This window comes from Pseudorca crassidens, chromosome 14, assembly GCF_039906515.1.
Source record: "Pseudorca crassidens isolate mPseCra1 chromosome 14, mPseCra1.hap1, whole genome shotgun sequence".
Taxonomy (NCBI): Eukaryota; Metazoa; Chordata; class Mammalia; order Artiodactyla; family Delphinidae; genus Pseudorca; species Pseudorca crassidens.
Window position 1 is genome coordinate 54,477,769 of NC_090309.1, and position 14,514 is coordinate 54,492,282.

Consider the following 14,514-nt stretch of genomic DNA (forward strand, 5'->3'; position numbering starts at 1 on the left):
GCATTCATGGCACCTTAGCCAAGGTGGAGATTCAGGGAGAACAAGCAGACGGCCGCACAGTGCAGGCCCTTCGTTTCCTACACCCACGTAGCTTTTCTGATGGGTCCCATGCCTTTCAGCCTTAGCCTGGGAACCAGAATTGCACCGGTGGGCTGTGCTGACAACGGGCTGGCCATTTACAGGCTCACCAATGTGCCAGATAAGCTACTTCTGTTCCCGAACTAGGTCTAGAGTTTCCTAGAGACCCTCAAAAATGAGGCTGGTTCTGGGAAAGATCTGACTCTACTCCATGAAGAGATTACACTTTCTTTCAAGATTAGAATCTTTTAAAATGCTCAGAGTAAATGTTTATTACAATCAGCCTCAAATAAAATATTTCTTAATCTAATTAACGTGCCATCCATTCAGAGGCACACAATGGGCATGTTTTGGAAGTGGACAAACAAACCTCGATTTCAGAATTGCCAGCCCTCTTCCCAGTAGCAGCCTTCATTTATCTTGTCAACTAAAATAAATATTTAACGTCTCCTCCTTCATGCCTTTTAACAGACGACTATAAAAACTGGGAAATACACATACCCCAAACACAATTGAAGAACATTCGACTGGTCAGACTTCACAAAACCAGGAAACCCCAACTCAAAGCTAATGGTCGTTGCCCTCAATCTGCAGGCGTGCCGACGCCAGCGGGGAGGCTAACGAACCCGGTTTGTTTATAGGGTTGGCCTCCACGGCACACAAGGGCCCTCCCTGCTCATTTCCCTCTGTCTCAGGGAAGCCTCGGGAGCTGGGCTGTGATAACACCATTTCATCTGCTCTCTTCACCAGGGGCAGGGGAACTTTTTTTCTTTCTTTCTAATTAAGGGGCCCTGACTCTCTGGAGAAAAAAAAAAAAATCAGTTTGGGGTCACCCATAAATTTCAAAAGTCAGCTCAGTAGTGCTGTTCCCTTTGTAAAGGGGAAGAAAATATGAAGGGACTTAATTCAGCAGACTTCAGAAACGAGAAGCACAGAGGTCCCTGTTTAATAATAAAGTAGGAAAAGAACCAGATCAAGGATGAGGTGAGGAGAGAAATGTAGACATTGACAGGCAGCCCCAGGAGGCAGAGGCAGAAGGAAGAAAGAAAAAAAGAAACTAGAGAACTTTCAGGTTAAAATCTGAAGTTACTGTTGCCCCAAGGAAATGTGTGGGTCAGACAGCTGGGCCCTGGATTTCAGAGTCAGGTCTGCCTCACAATGTAAAATGACAGTTACTGCTCGTCCATTGCTCTTTACCCTTAAAAATGTTGCGAGGCCCTTGTCAACATGGACTACCTGTGGCTGAGCGCTAGGGAGAAATGGGCTCTCCGGCTGGGCTGCAGTGTCAGTGCCGTGTGGCCTCCTGGGCAGAAGGAATGCAGCCCGGGCCTCAGCCGGCTCCATCACGCGCCCGCCCACGAGGGACGAGGCAGCAAGCTCCCTACTTCACACGCCAAGCCTGGAGTCAGACAAGGTCTGGCTGCAGCTTTTACCCCTGTTCCCTACGAGTACAGGATTCACTCAGTCAACGATCGTGGAAGGTTAGAGAGCATTTAAACTATATGAGAGGATAAAAGTTTAAAGTACTTCCTAACCACCTATTTGTTTTCCAAAGAACGCGTTTGCTAATAAAACCATCCTTTTATTAAGGTCTGTTTTCTTTCCTTCCGGCCTTCTGGCAATGCCCTCTCCTAGGCAACACTTGACTCGCCTCATTTAGGTTTCTGTATGTGCTTTTAGCTTTGAAACTGCATTTCCCCAATAATACCCAAACTATTCACTAACACAGATTTCAGTGACATTTGTTTCAATATATTTCTATCCAGATTTTCTTGGCTTTAAACAATACTTTTGCCTTGTGTTTTCCTCCAGTAGTACACAGTTAAGTGAATATCTATACAATCAGCTCCACAGTTAATGGATAATGAATTTCCACCCTATCAGTGTTATGTGTTACAGTTGGGGTGTATTCACAGTATACATAGGAGGGTAGCCCTGGCTCAATCCTGGACTGACCCTGAGTGCCACCAAATGCCACAGCTGCCTTTCATTACCTTGAAACCCACAAGCAAGAAGGGGAAATTTGCCTTGAATTGTAGCAGGAGAGAAGCAGATCGCGCAGGGGAATAATTTTTGAATTGTGAGGTCCATTACACTTTGAAATAAATTCCAAAAAGGATTTGTAGAGCTGCTTCTTCCAAGGAGAATTTCAAGCAGATTAGACAGGACGATATACAAGCATTTCTCATAAATATGTTCAAACTTTCTTAGGGCTGATTTCAGAACGTCGTCGTTTGGAGGAGACACAGATGCACAAGGAGAGCATTTAAAGTTTCTTCTAGCTCAGGGATTTAAAGAAATATACTATACCATCTTACATAAGATAGGTAAAGAAAGACTACTGTGCATGTCTGCAAAAATATTTAGAATACACTAAATACGAAACTAAAAATGACATGTAATGTATCACAGTCTGAAAGATCACTTGGAATTAAAGATGCCACCTATCCTCTAAAAAAAAGTAAAATAATTTGTTAAATGTATCTCAGTACACAATGAAAGTATATAATCTTTTACTATTAGTTTGCCCGAAGTCAGTCTATTTTCTTCTCAGACTTTAACACTATTGCTTTTCAGGTGTTTTGATGCGCATGTGTTTTACAACTCATGGCTCTCTATAACTTTATTGACAGCCTCTTTACAGTCCTCAACTATCTCCTCCCTTTTGTCATCATCACGATTACCAACTTCTTTGTATAAAAAGAATTCATCACAGATTTGATCCACAGAATTTGAAATGCAGGCATCTTATCGAACTGTAACTCCTGAAATTATTACATCCTACACTGCCTTAACCCAATGACAAAACAGGGTTGCCCTCAAATTCTTTATCTGGGAAAATTACAGGACCCTCTTTGTTAATTTGAAAATTTTCCTGTTATAACTTTTCCCCCAGTGATACTTCTCTCATCCACATAATTTGCTTTTATAATTTATTTCTAACATACAGGAAGACTCATAAAACACACGAAATCACAGTGGGATTATATGCATTATAGATTTGCCCCACTTTCCTTGATGGCTTGACTTCTTTCAGTTATTCTCTTTCTCCACTAGATGGCGCCTCCACGTGAATTTAAGAACCACTCCATTTTATTTTTTTTAATTTTAATTTTTATTTATTTTTTGGCTGCATTGGGTCTTCGTTGCTGCGTGTGGGCTTTCTCTATTTGCGATGAGTGGGGGCTACTCTTTGTTGTGGTGCGCGGGCTTCTCATTGCGGTGGCTTCTCTTGTTGCAGAGCATGGGCTCTAGGCACACAGGCTTCAGTTGTTGCAGCATGCGGGCTCAGTAGTTGCAGCACACGGGCCCTAGAGCGCGCGGGCTTCAGTAGTTGAGGCACATGGGCTCAGTAGTTGCAGTGCAGACTCAGTAGTTGTGGCTCGCAGGCTCTAGAGCGCAGGCTCAGTAGTTGCGGCACACGGGCTTGGTTGCTCTGCAGCATGTGGGATCTTCCTGGACCAGGGATTGAGCCTGTGTCCCCTGCATTGGTAGGCCGGTTCTTAACCACTGTGCCACCAGAGAAGCCCCAGAACCACCCCCATTTTAAAGTTAAACTGCTTGAGAACAATTTTTGTCTTCCTTTTGGGTGAATGGTTCATTAAGTTGCTCATGTCTCAAACTATTGGAGATCAGGAATCATCTCTTTTCTTCTTTGATATAATTAGTCTCTGGCGCTGAGTTAGATATATAGCAGATGCTCAATAAATCACAGTTCATTAATTGGCTGCTCATTTTAGGAGACACAGTATAACACCTCTATTTGAATCGTAAATGGAGACGAGATCATCCACTACACTGATAATCAGGATACTCTTCTTTAAACCTGCTACTCAACTTTACTCCCCCTATCTAGAGCAATTGACTGTATATACACATAAGTGTGACTGACATAAAAATTGTTACAGAATCCACTTCTAACAATATTTGCTGTTTCAGATCATTAATACAGGACTTGACGTGGTCCTCTGACCCTTTGTTAAGAGAAGCAGGATGAATGCATTTTGAATCATCTGCATTCCTTCATTCAACTTCAGATGTTTCAGAATAACTTGTTTCAGGTTCAGTTGATTTGGGAAACCTGAGACTTACACACAAGATTACTCTTTTCTATTTTATTTGTCGCTCCCCCGTTTCCTCTCGGTTCTCCCCTTTTTCTCCACGATCCTTCTCTTTTTTTGTGTTTACGTCTATGGTCTCAATACATCTAAGAAAAAGTACCAAACAGCCTCAAAAGTGATTTTGTGGGTTCTACTTGCCGTACATTTTCATCAGATTCTTCCTAACTTTCCCATTGGGAAAATAATCCCCTTTATGGGAAATTGCAGCCCCTCATGTGTGCCAGATGTCATTAAATCTAGTGAATTCCCTGATTAAAATGCAATGCCCCCCACCCCACCCCGCTATGATATGTAAGTGTTGGTTTTTGAAGCATTGATCTTGGAAGAGGTGTGTGTGTGTGTGTGTGTGTGAGAGAGAGAGAGTGAGAGAGTATGAATATGTGTATATCCTTCCCCATCCCAATAAAAAAAGTGTAAACAAGACAAGCTACCAAAACCAAAAAATCCTAGGTCTTCATCAGGGCAATTGAGAAATAACACATAGGCATTAAGGACTTAAAATAGTCACTTTATAAACTGTCTAAGCCGTGTCTGTGCCCTTGTTAGCTAATCTGCTAATCCGTTAAACACAGCTTCTGTGTGGCACAGCATTCTGTGTCTTTACATGCCTCTGCATCCACCTTTCCAGCACCTCTGGATTCAGAGTTTGGGCCATGTAATTAGGTTTCTTGAAAGGCAAGATTCTGCTCAAAGTGCACTGTGTCTAGCAAACCTTATAAGCAATATCACCCTCCACACCCTGAGTCACAAAGCCCTAAATCACAGGTTCCGTCGAGCCAGGATCGACTCTGCCTACCAGCCCTGAACCAAACTAAGAAGTCAGTGCAGGCCCCTCCCCTTTCTGGGAAGAGGGCCTTCTCCACTCTTAGGCACCCAATTGCTCATGTTATTGTCCCCCCTTCCTTTTACCCAAAGGTTAGATGCTTTCAAGAAACGACCTGAAATTCATTCAAAACAAGATGATGAATGAGGGATAACGTCAAATTACCCTTTCCAGAGGATTTTTTTCCCTTCACATTAACAAGGATCAAAGTCTTAAGTTTAAAAAAAAAAAATCCTTCTTTTCTGTTATCTAGGGATGAGGAGTTATTTCCTAGGACAGTAGGGTGTTCCCAGTGCTTCTGGGGTCTCACGAGGGCTGTGCTTCACACGCAGCTTTCACTGTCTGCACTGCTCCAGCCGCTCTAAGGCTAAGGCATGCGGAGCACCGCACCACCCCACCCCACCCCACCACTCCACACCACCCCAGCTCGAAGCTGGAGACACGCGGGCTACGCAGCAGGATTTCTCTTGTCTCAGAAGGTTACGGAGAGGGATGCACATTACAAAACTGTATCTTCTGCCCAGGATCGTTCTTGGAATACAAAGACTACCTCTGAGAAAGAACCTTACACACAGCGTGGATTTCTCAGGTGCCTGCCTTTGGAATAATCTCTCTAATTATCCTTGTATCACAATAATGACCATAGGAACAGTCATGATAAACGCTGACTGTGTCAAAGTTTCAGGACACAAGTCTTCACACGTGACATTTTCTCCCTATGAGGCTAGAGCGCTTCTTTCTACATCGGGAACGACGCACTACCTCCAAGAGCCTTGAATCCAGCACTATGGGGACAGGGGTGACTCAAGGACACTTTTACAAAAGTTCTTAAACCTGGAGTGGCACCAGCCAACACCAGGTCAGTCTAGAATCAGGGGAGAGAAACTCAGCTGAGCCTGGAAAGTAGGGCCGCAGCCATGAAGAAATCCAGACACCCATGGGACATGCAGCAGAAGAGAGAAAGGTGGGCAGGCCTGGGGGCCGCTGAGCAGGAGCTCTGTCCTGGGGCCTTTGCTTCCTGCTGGCTGGGAAGGTGAGGCAGTTTCTGCTGGTGGTCTCTCCTTCTTCCAGGCCCCCAGCCTCTACATGCCTCCAGAAGTGGTCTTGGCCCCTTGAGTTTAGTGGGGAGACTAGCTTTGGGGGAGGGCAAAAACAGGGAGCAAGACATCAGCAGGAACAAAAAGCCTCCCATCAGTTATGGGGTTTGTGGTTTTCAAAGCGCTTCCATAGCCATCATCTCATCGTACACTGATCCTGTGAAACAGGTGCAGGCAGTATTCTCATCTGCATTATAGAGAGGGGGAAGCTGAGATCTCAGGGTTTCTGGAGAAACCCTAGAAGGGGATAGGGGACAGGTTGGAGCAGCAAAGAGCTGCCACAAAAACTATGACTCTGGACAAACGTGGTGACTCTGGACACTGCTGAAATCTGGGGTCAGGTGGCGAGATCCCTGAAGGCCACCTCTGGTCATGCACTAGTCAGCAGACTGCAGTGGCAGCTCCTCGAGCCAGGCCTGCCCGGCCCAGCCCCTGCTCCTGGCCTGTCCTTCCCTCTCTGATGGCAGCCACTGCCCACAGCATCTATCCTTCCCTGTCTTCCTCCTTCCACCTCCCGATCCGCCCATGTTCCCAATGTCCAGGCACAGAGGGGAGGGCAGAGGACAGGCAGGGGGGAGTCAGAGCTGTCCCTCCCGCCCCTTCCACAATAACCCAAGCCTCTTCTCCACCTGTTTCGAGCCTCTCCTCAAGCTGAAACTAGAGTGACATGGATTACATGTGCTGTCTTAGGTGCTCTTTCAACTACTCTAATAAAGAAGCAATTTAGGGTGAGGACCACAGCTAACACCCAACACTTCCTATTGGATTGGAACTTAGGCCGTCTCACTGAACCAAGGCTCTTAACCACTGCGTTCTCTCATAAGAGAATCTCCAGTTAGGCCTGGCTTTGGGGGTTAGGGTCTGGCTTAGTTCCCTTCCTTGAAAAGCCTTCCAAAGTGGACTGGACAGTGGCTGGAATGGAGGTGACACAGGAGGCGCAAAGGCCGAGGAAAGAGCTCATTCATTGAGAAGAACACACAGGAGCCACGCGGCCGTAGGGCAGCTTCCAGGACAGAAACCAAATCTCCCAGCTGGCCTCTGAAGTGGGGCTGCTAATGGAGATCTCCAGACCCTCGTCTCCTGGGGAGGGAGAGTGGCCTGGAGATTTCCTAGGAGCCTGACACATATGTGGAGGCATATGTACACGCCACCGTGATCCACCATGACAGCAGCGGCACCCCAGATCAGCTCTGCTGTGACAACAGGGGACAGTCCAATACGGTATGAGGAACCCCTTGGTGGCACTGATGGGATGAAACAGTGACCTGCACCCAGCAATACAACATTAATGCCGCAGACCCACACCCTGACCACAGGCGCGCACACACACACACACACACGCGCGCGCACTCTGCCGGGCCCCACCTGTCGTCACAGTAGGTGAACTTCATGTCCATGCTGTGGCGGCTCAGGAAGGTCTTGCTGTCCAGGGGGATGTCCATGTGGGACGGGTGCTGGATGGGCTCACACATGATGATGAGGCAGGACAGCAGCGGCTCCTTGCAGCCGCAGAGACTGCTGTGAGGGGGGCAGTTGTTGTAGACCTTCACCTGGCCCGTGCAGTGCAGGACCTGGAGACCAGCCGCGGAGGGTCAGACGTGGAGCCGAGAGCCAGGGGCGGGGGCGGGGGGGGGGGCGCACTCGGTACTCCAACCCAGGCCTGACGTCCTACCTTCCAGGTGGCTGACTTGAGGTTGACGGTGCGGCCTCTGTTGGTGACTGTGCACTTCATCCTCATGAAGAAGTCCCGCTCTGTGGACATGTCTTTGCTTTTCTTCCCAAAACCAGAGCCTGGATAGAGAAGGGGAGGGGAGCCAGCTGAAGTTTCGTGTTTGTATTCAGAGGGGAGGGCAGTTTTTCAGGGCAACACGTGTGTGTGTGTGTGTGTGTGTGTGTGTGTGTGTGTTCCCCGAGGAGCGGCTCTCTGAGCACGCGCAGCCTGCCCTGAATGCTCCGTGCCACCCTGGCTGTGGACCAAGGCTCGCTCATCTCCAGCCTGTCTCCCACTGCTGAAGGGTCGGGGCTGTTCCAGCGTGTTATCTCCCACTGCACCTCGCACTCCAGGGCGGCCAGGCGATGAGAGATCATCTGCCGTTATCTCAGCAAACGTCTCCAGGGGCAGGTCCAGGTTCCAGAGACGGAATTCCAAGGGACGGTCTGGGCGAGGCCACAATTACTCCACGGGGATAAGCCTCTCGGGTTGGACATGTCCCTTAGACACCCCTGTCTTTTCTTCATTCCTGTCCCTCCAGTGCCCTAGTTTCACCCTGCAATGGCTGCATTCAGGGTCCTGCACCATTTGCTTTCTCCCTAAAGTGACATAGGTCAAGGTTCAAGAGAGACTGCTAGTCCTAATCTCCTGTGGGGAGCAAGTTCACCTTGAGGATTAACTCAACACAGATCATATCCTTTCTCAGCCAGAATTAAATAAATCACCAAGACAAACAAGATCGCTTCCTTCCTTATAGTCTCCAAATAGCCTGCCCTTCAGAACCTCTCCCACTTTTTGTTTAAAAAAAAAAAAAAGTGATGAATGCAGTAAGCACCAGCTGAGCCCGCCTGTCCACATCTAAATTCTGCCATCCTGGACCTTCCAAGGTACACTCCTGCCCCCTGCCCAGCATCTCAGAACAGACCAGAGCCTTGTTTCAAATAATCACTCCCCTCCCTCTGGCATGGCCACCAGCTTCTGAACCTGAACCCCCAGGGAGCTGTGACTTATCTGGGTGACACAGCCCCAAATCACTGTGTGTTGAATGAATTGTGGCACCTTTGAATTCATCTTCAACATCCCTAGGAGAGCCCACTAAGTAATAGACCAGATGGTGCATCCTTTTTTTTTTTTAAAGAGAGAATATTCCTCATTCATGATTATAAAACCATCTCTCCCATACTCAATTATGTCTCTTCCTACAATTCTAATTCCCACGAGTGGGGTTTGCACATCATGAGACATTCCTGTATCTTGGGGCCTGGACGCAGCACGAGCACCAGCTCAGGTGCTGGGAAGTGGGCTGGAAGGACTCATTTGTGGCTGTGACATGGGTTAGGGCTGTGGCCTCCTGACCTGTTAACTTCTGAGTCTTCCCCATTCTGCCATTTGGTTAATCTTTCTAAACACAGCTCCAACCAGATGACTCCACCTCTGCCCCAAACTTCCACCAGCTCCCCTCTGTCTACAAGGAAGAGGATCGAGGCCCAATTCCTGGCCTTCAAAGCCTTCCACACCAGCCTCACAGCCTTATCTTTCCCTGGGTGCTCGCACTAACCCTGTGCTTACAGATCGTTCAGGTCGGCACCTTCAAAGGCTTTGCTGATTCACTGATTTGGATCCCAAGTCCTCAACACAGAGACCAAGAGATCTAAAGTTCCACTCGGATCAACGGAGTCGAGTCCTGCTGAATCATGGCACCTGGGAGCTGGAAGGTCCTAGACTTTGCCTGGTCCAATACTGTCACTTTGAAAAGAAAGACTCCCAGAAACAGAGCAATGAAGTGACTCGGTTCAGATCACACGATCAGATTGAGACTAGGGTCAGAGGTTGACCTAAGACTGAGAACCCAAGGGCCCAAGGGTTTCCAGAGCAGAGAAGAGAAATTAAGAGACTTGGGTTTCTTGGGCTTCCAGCACCTGTTTTAGAAAGGGATTCAGAAGCTCTGGCAGCCCCTTCCTCACAGAACCGAACAAGAGTTTCTCAGCGGCACAGAGAAGACAGTGAACAGCCCACAGTGCTCCCCAGCCTGTGTACGCCCGGAGCCAGGTGGCCTTCGGGAGGGAGAGCAGAGGCGCTGGGCGGGGAGGCCGTGGTGGGGTGGGTAGAGGTGGTGGTAATCCTGCGCTTTGCAGGCTCGGTCTGTAACAAGGGTAGAAGTGGGCCAATGAAGTGTCTGCTTTTGCAGCATGTGTGGTAATAAGAGCAAAACCTTGCAGGCTTGATAGCACTGCCTCTGTCGTTCAGGTTGGACAAGCACACACTCCATGGCAGTGACAGGTGAGAGACAGAAAGGGGATGTCTAGACTCGGGTACAATCTGCCCAGGGCAGAGATCGACTCTCAGGTTCAGAAGGGACTTTGAAAGCCATTAAGTCCCCTTCTTCTCAAAGCTTCAGTCCACCTGACAATATGCCCATCTGTGCTCTTGCTTGACTGTCCCCCGTTACAAGAGATGAAGCGGCAGGCTCTGATTGTCACTGCAAAGCGCTTTCTGCTTGTATAGGCCCTTCAATCCACTGGCATCTGCTGGAGGCCCCACAGGGAGGGTGCAGTGCACGAGACCTTATAAATCTCTTTTCCATCAAAAACTACCTGTCCCATTTCTTGTCACCAGGAGGCCAGATTCCTTCCTTGGCTCCCGGGGTAGCTAGTCTCTAAAGGTGGCCCCAATGAGCCACATCTCCTAGTATTCAGGGCCTCCTGTAGTTCCCTCCCACAGTGAATGGGGCTGGCCTGTAACTCACTCTAACAGCAGGATGGGGCAGAGTGGTGCTGTACCAGTTTCAGGACTAAGCCTTCGGAGAGCCTGGCAGCTTCTACTTTTGCACTTTGGGGGAGCCCTGAGCTGCCGTGTAAGAAGTCTGGCTACCCTGGAGACCCCACGTGGAGAGGGAGAGGCTCCGATACCTCACAGAGTGAGAGGGAGGTCCAGCCGTGCCCGCATCCCAGCTGAGCCCCAGTCTCCAGCTACCGGCCACAAGGTCCCAGGGGTGTGGGTGAACCCTCTGGTCATCCCACCAAGTCCAGCCTCCTGACATCACATGGAGCAAAAGAACCACCCACAGAACCCGCAGAATCATGAGAGCTAATAAAAGTACTGTTTAAGCCACTATGTTTGGGGCAGTCTGTTACACAACTGTCCTAGGGACAACCACAACGGTTCCCATGACCATTCTGGCACAGAGGAGCTGATTGGTTTGGGTGGTGTCATTTGGCAGAGGTGCTGGATGCTCAGGTGATGAAACCTTCTGGAGACAGTGTCCTAACCTGAAGGAGTGCCCTAGGAGTGTGACATCAGGCCCCAGGAAGAGCCAGCAGGAGATCCTTCTGAGTACTAGGTCCTTCCAGGGCCCTCGATCTCATCTCCTAGGCTCTGCTGGGTTTTTTATGGATGTCAGTGATCATGATGGCCATGTTCCAACCGTCCTACATTTGCAGACAAAGGTAAGGCAGATCCCCTCCCAGGTGGTGTGAAAAGAAAAGAAAAACGCAATGAAGAATACGTTACCATTTTTGAGACTCAGGTTCTCACGGATCTCCTCGTGGTCACAGGGATGAGTGAAGTCAAAGATACTGTGCCCTGTTAGCTCCACCTGTTTCAAAACAAGGTTGGGCTTCATTATTCCTAACACTGAAGGAGAAGTCTCCAAGAGGAAGCTGGGCCCCCTTTTCACACTTGGAGAGAGGGAGGAGGCTAAATCAGGTCTTCTCATGTTCCACTCCACAGGTCCACAGACACACCAGTGTAACAGACTTCACGATGGATGTGGTTCACAAGGGTGGTTCTGTTAATCCAGTCGGCAGAGCTGTCCACCAGGGTGGCCATCAGCAATGCTAAGCCCAATGCCAGGGGTTCTCAGTGTGTTCCTGAGGTTTGAGGCTTGAAGTCAGAGAGAAGCAGGGTGGGCATATGCAAGGAGAGGTCAGGAGGGAGGTGATCAGAACCTTCGCTAATTTCTACCCCCAAGTGGAAACGCTTTCCCCCCCTTTCTGAAAGAGCCAGAGGAGGGTGTCACCTGTGTGAGTCCCATGAACTTGCTGATGTTTTCTGACAGAAAGATCATGTCGCCATCCTGGGTCACGACGGCAATGAAGCCCTCCAAGGCTTTCAGGTACAAGTTGTCCATCTGCTGGTCAGCCTCAGCTTCAGGCTCACTTTCAGAGCAAACTGGAAAGAGACAGGGTTGGACGGCTTGCATCAATGTGTTAAAGCAGATGTGACTGGCATGGACGGATGTCTGCCAGGGATGGCTCAAAGGCATTACGTGGATTTTTCTGGAAACGCACACTGCCAACCATCCAAGTGTCCACCACAGGCTCAAGCAGCAGGCATCTGATGAACCCACTGCACAGAGGACACCCTGACAGGAGCTTTGCGGGCAGTACGGCTGTTGTGGCCGCATACTTGTGGTACCAGTGGCAGTGGCAGCAGTCGTGGTCACAGAGGCAAAGGCAGTTACAGGAGTAGTCAGCCCAATAATTTTCCCTAATGGATGTTGAACAAGGACAGCATATCAGGTACTGCACTGAGCATGCTATATAATCTTCAAGACACCTGTGGGGCAAGTACTGTTTTTTTGTCTCATCTTACAGATGAGGCCTGGAGAGGTTAAGTCATCTGCCCAAGGTTATAGAGGTTGTAGCTAGTGGACTCAGGCAGCTGAAGACAGAAGCCACACTCGTAACCATGCATAGGCTTTGGACTATTCCTCCCGTTAGGCTATTATGACTCTGCGTAAGTAACAACCTTTTTGAATATTAGTTTCCTCATCAGCTAAATAGAGATAATAATTCCCATCCCTTTGCGTTGTAAGGATTAAATACGTATGTAAAATGCCTAAAACGTACCAACTATCATGATTCTGTCTCCCTTCTGCCCCTCTATGACACTGTCACTGCCTTCAGATTGCTCAAAACCTGGATGGGGGCTGCGTGGCACACAGAGACACAAATTAAGTAAAAACTTCAGGTGGACAGAATTGGGCACCCAACAGGCATACAGACAGTAAGTGCTGAAGGGTTCATAGGAAGAGGGGGTCGCTTTGGGGTGGTCAGAGACAACTGTTTAAAGAAGGGCATTTGAAGACACGCGTGAAAAACAGGGATCTCACTCTGTGAAATGAAAGGAGGGCTTTCTGGGCCTAGTGGGTTGGGCCGACACTGGAAAGCATGGAGGTGGCAGAGCCTGGAGAAAGCTCCCTCCAGGGACGGAGAACAGGTCCACCTGGCTGAAGAGGAGGGTCCATTTCCCAGACTTATCGACTGGCCTCACGACGTGGGTCCAGTGGCCTGGAGCAGTGGCATCTCAGACCAGGCTGCTGCTGTGCTGGTGGCAGGCTGCAGAGGTGGTTGCTAGGGGCAACCTGGGAAGGCGTCCACTCCCCAGCCAAGCGCTGAGGAACCCTGGCCTATGAAGTATACCTCTGCTATGTGCAAAAGGCAGACTCAGCTCTTGTCCCAGCAAATACAGCTCTCAGGCCCCAGACCCTTGGCTGTTATGGCTCAGACCACAGACTTTATTTCAGCCCTGCTTCTCCTAGCTCATTATTTAACTCCAAATATACATTCACTTATAAAAATTTGTATTCATCCAGTACAAACATCAAGCCCAGTATGCCTCCCTTAATTTACAGAACAAGAGGATTAGAGAATAATTTGTCACTTACAAACGTTAACATTCGCTTAACTAAAAAAAAGGAGTCTTTCAAGCTGAGACTGCTCTAGGGAATGCAAAATGCAATGCATTTACGGGCCACTTGGCAAGGGACACATGGATGCTGTGAAATGAGGTTCAAGGGCCTTTCTGGAAGGGCACTGGATTTATTTGGTTCTCTTTTCTCTTTTCCCTTGAGCTCCTAAATTTAAGCTCTGGGCCGTATGCTGTTATTCCTCAAGAAGAACAGATCCAAATTAGAAGATGTTCCTACCAAGGGGCCTCAGTGGCACCACTGTGGACCATCCACCTTCAGGACACAGGGTCGGTGAATGTGCCGAGGTCACTCATGCTGCCCAGGGACAGGCCAGCCTTTAGAGCCAAGAGTTGGGCCATACAGAGTGAGTACTGGCCTAGTGACTTCCCTGTTTTGCTAAAATGGTAGAATGGAATGAGGGACATTCTTTCCTCTTCATAACCTGATTCAGGTGGCTAGCCTATGGGAGGGGAGACTGTCTGAGAATGGCCTTTTTACCACACACATACCCACACTTGATCCCTGCTTCGGGCGCCTGCCATCTAACTGGTTAACTGAACTGATGATAGTGAACCAAAGTTCCAGGTGTGGGTGGTGCCTTGGTCAATGTTCGTGCTCTGGGTTAACACCTATATTTAAACAAGGGCTGCAGGAGAGACCATGACTTGACTCAGTGCTTTCAAATTGGAGTGTGCACCGGAACCACCAAGAAAACTTGCTAAAACAAGGATTTCCAAGCCCAGGGCAAAGTAAGAATGTGGGGCCTCTTGTTGAAACATTAAACCATGCCCAGGCCCCTTCTGTGCAGGACCGCACAGGCCACACAGAGTCATGGAGCCACCCTGGATGTGCCCCCTGCCCAGAGTTCCTGAGTCGGTAGGTCTCAGGCTGGGGGCTGAGAATGTGCTTTTCTAACAAGTTCTCATGAGATGTGGATGCTGGTGGCCCTAAGACCACAGGTGGAGAATCACTGCCTTAACTCAAGGTCCTAC

At 48.8% G+C, this 14,514-nt stretch overlaps 1 protein-coding gene across 3 annotated transcripts in view; it reads right to left on the reverse strand.

Moving 5' to 3' along the window:
- The window catches only part of EPAS1 (endothelial PAS domain protein 1), an 88,633-nt gene that overhangs the window by 18,379 nt on the left and 55,740 nt on the right, over window positions 1-14,514 (reverse strand). For all 3 annotated transcript variants that reach the window (XM_067703061.1, XM_067703059.1, XM_067703062.1), the window contains 4 exons: window positions 11,849-12,000; window positions 11,341-11,425; window positions 7,792-7,910; window positions 7,485-7,690 (listed from right to left, as the gene is read on the reverse strand). In XM_067703061.1, coding sequence (XP_067559162.1) covers window positions 7,485-7,690; window positions 7,792-7,910; window positions 11,341-11,425; window positions 11,849-12,000 — 562 coding nt within the window. The remainder of the gene's footprint in view (window positions 1-7,484; window positions 7,691-7,791; window positions 7,911-11,340; window positions 11,426-11,848; window positions 12,001-14,514) is intronic.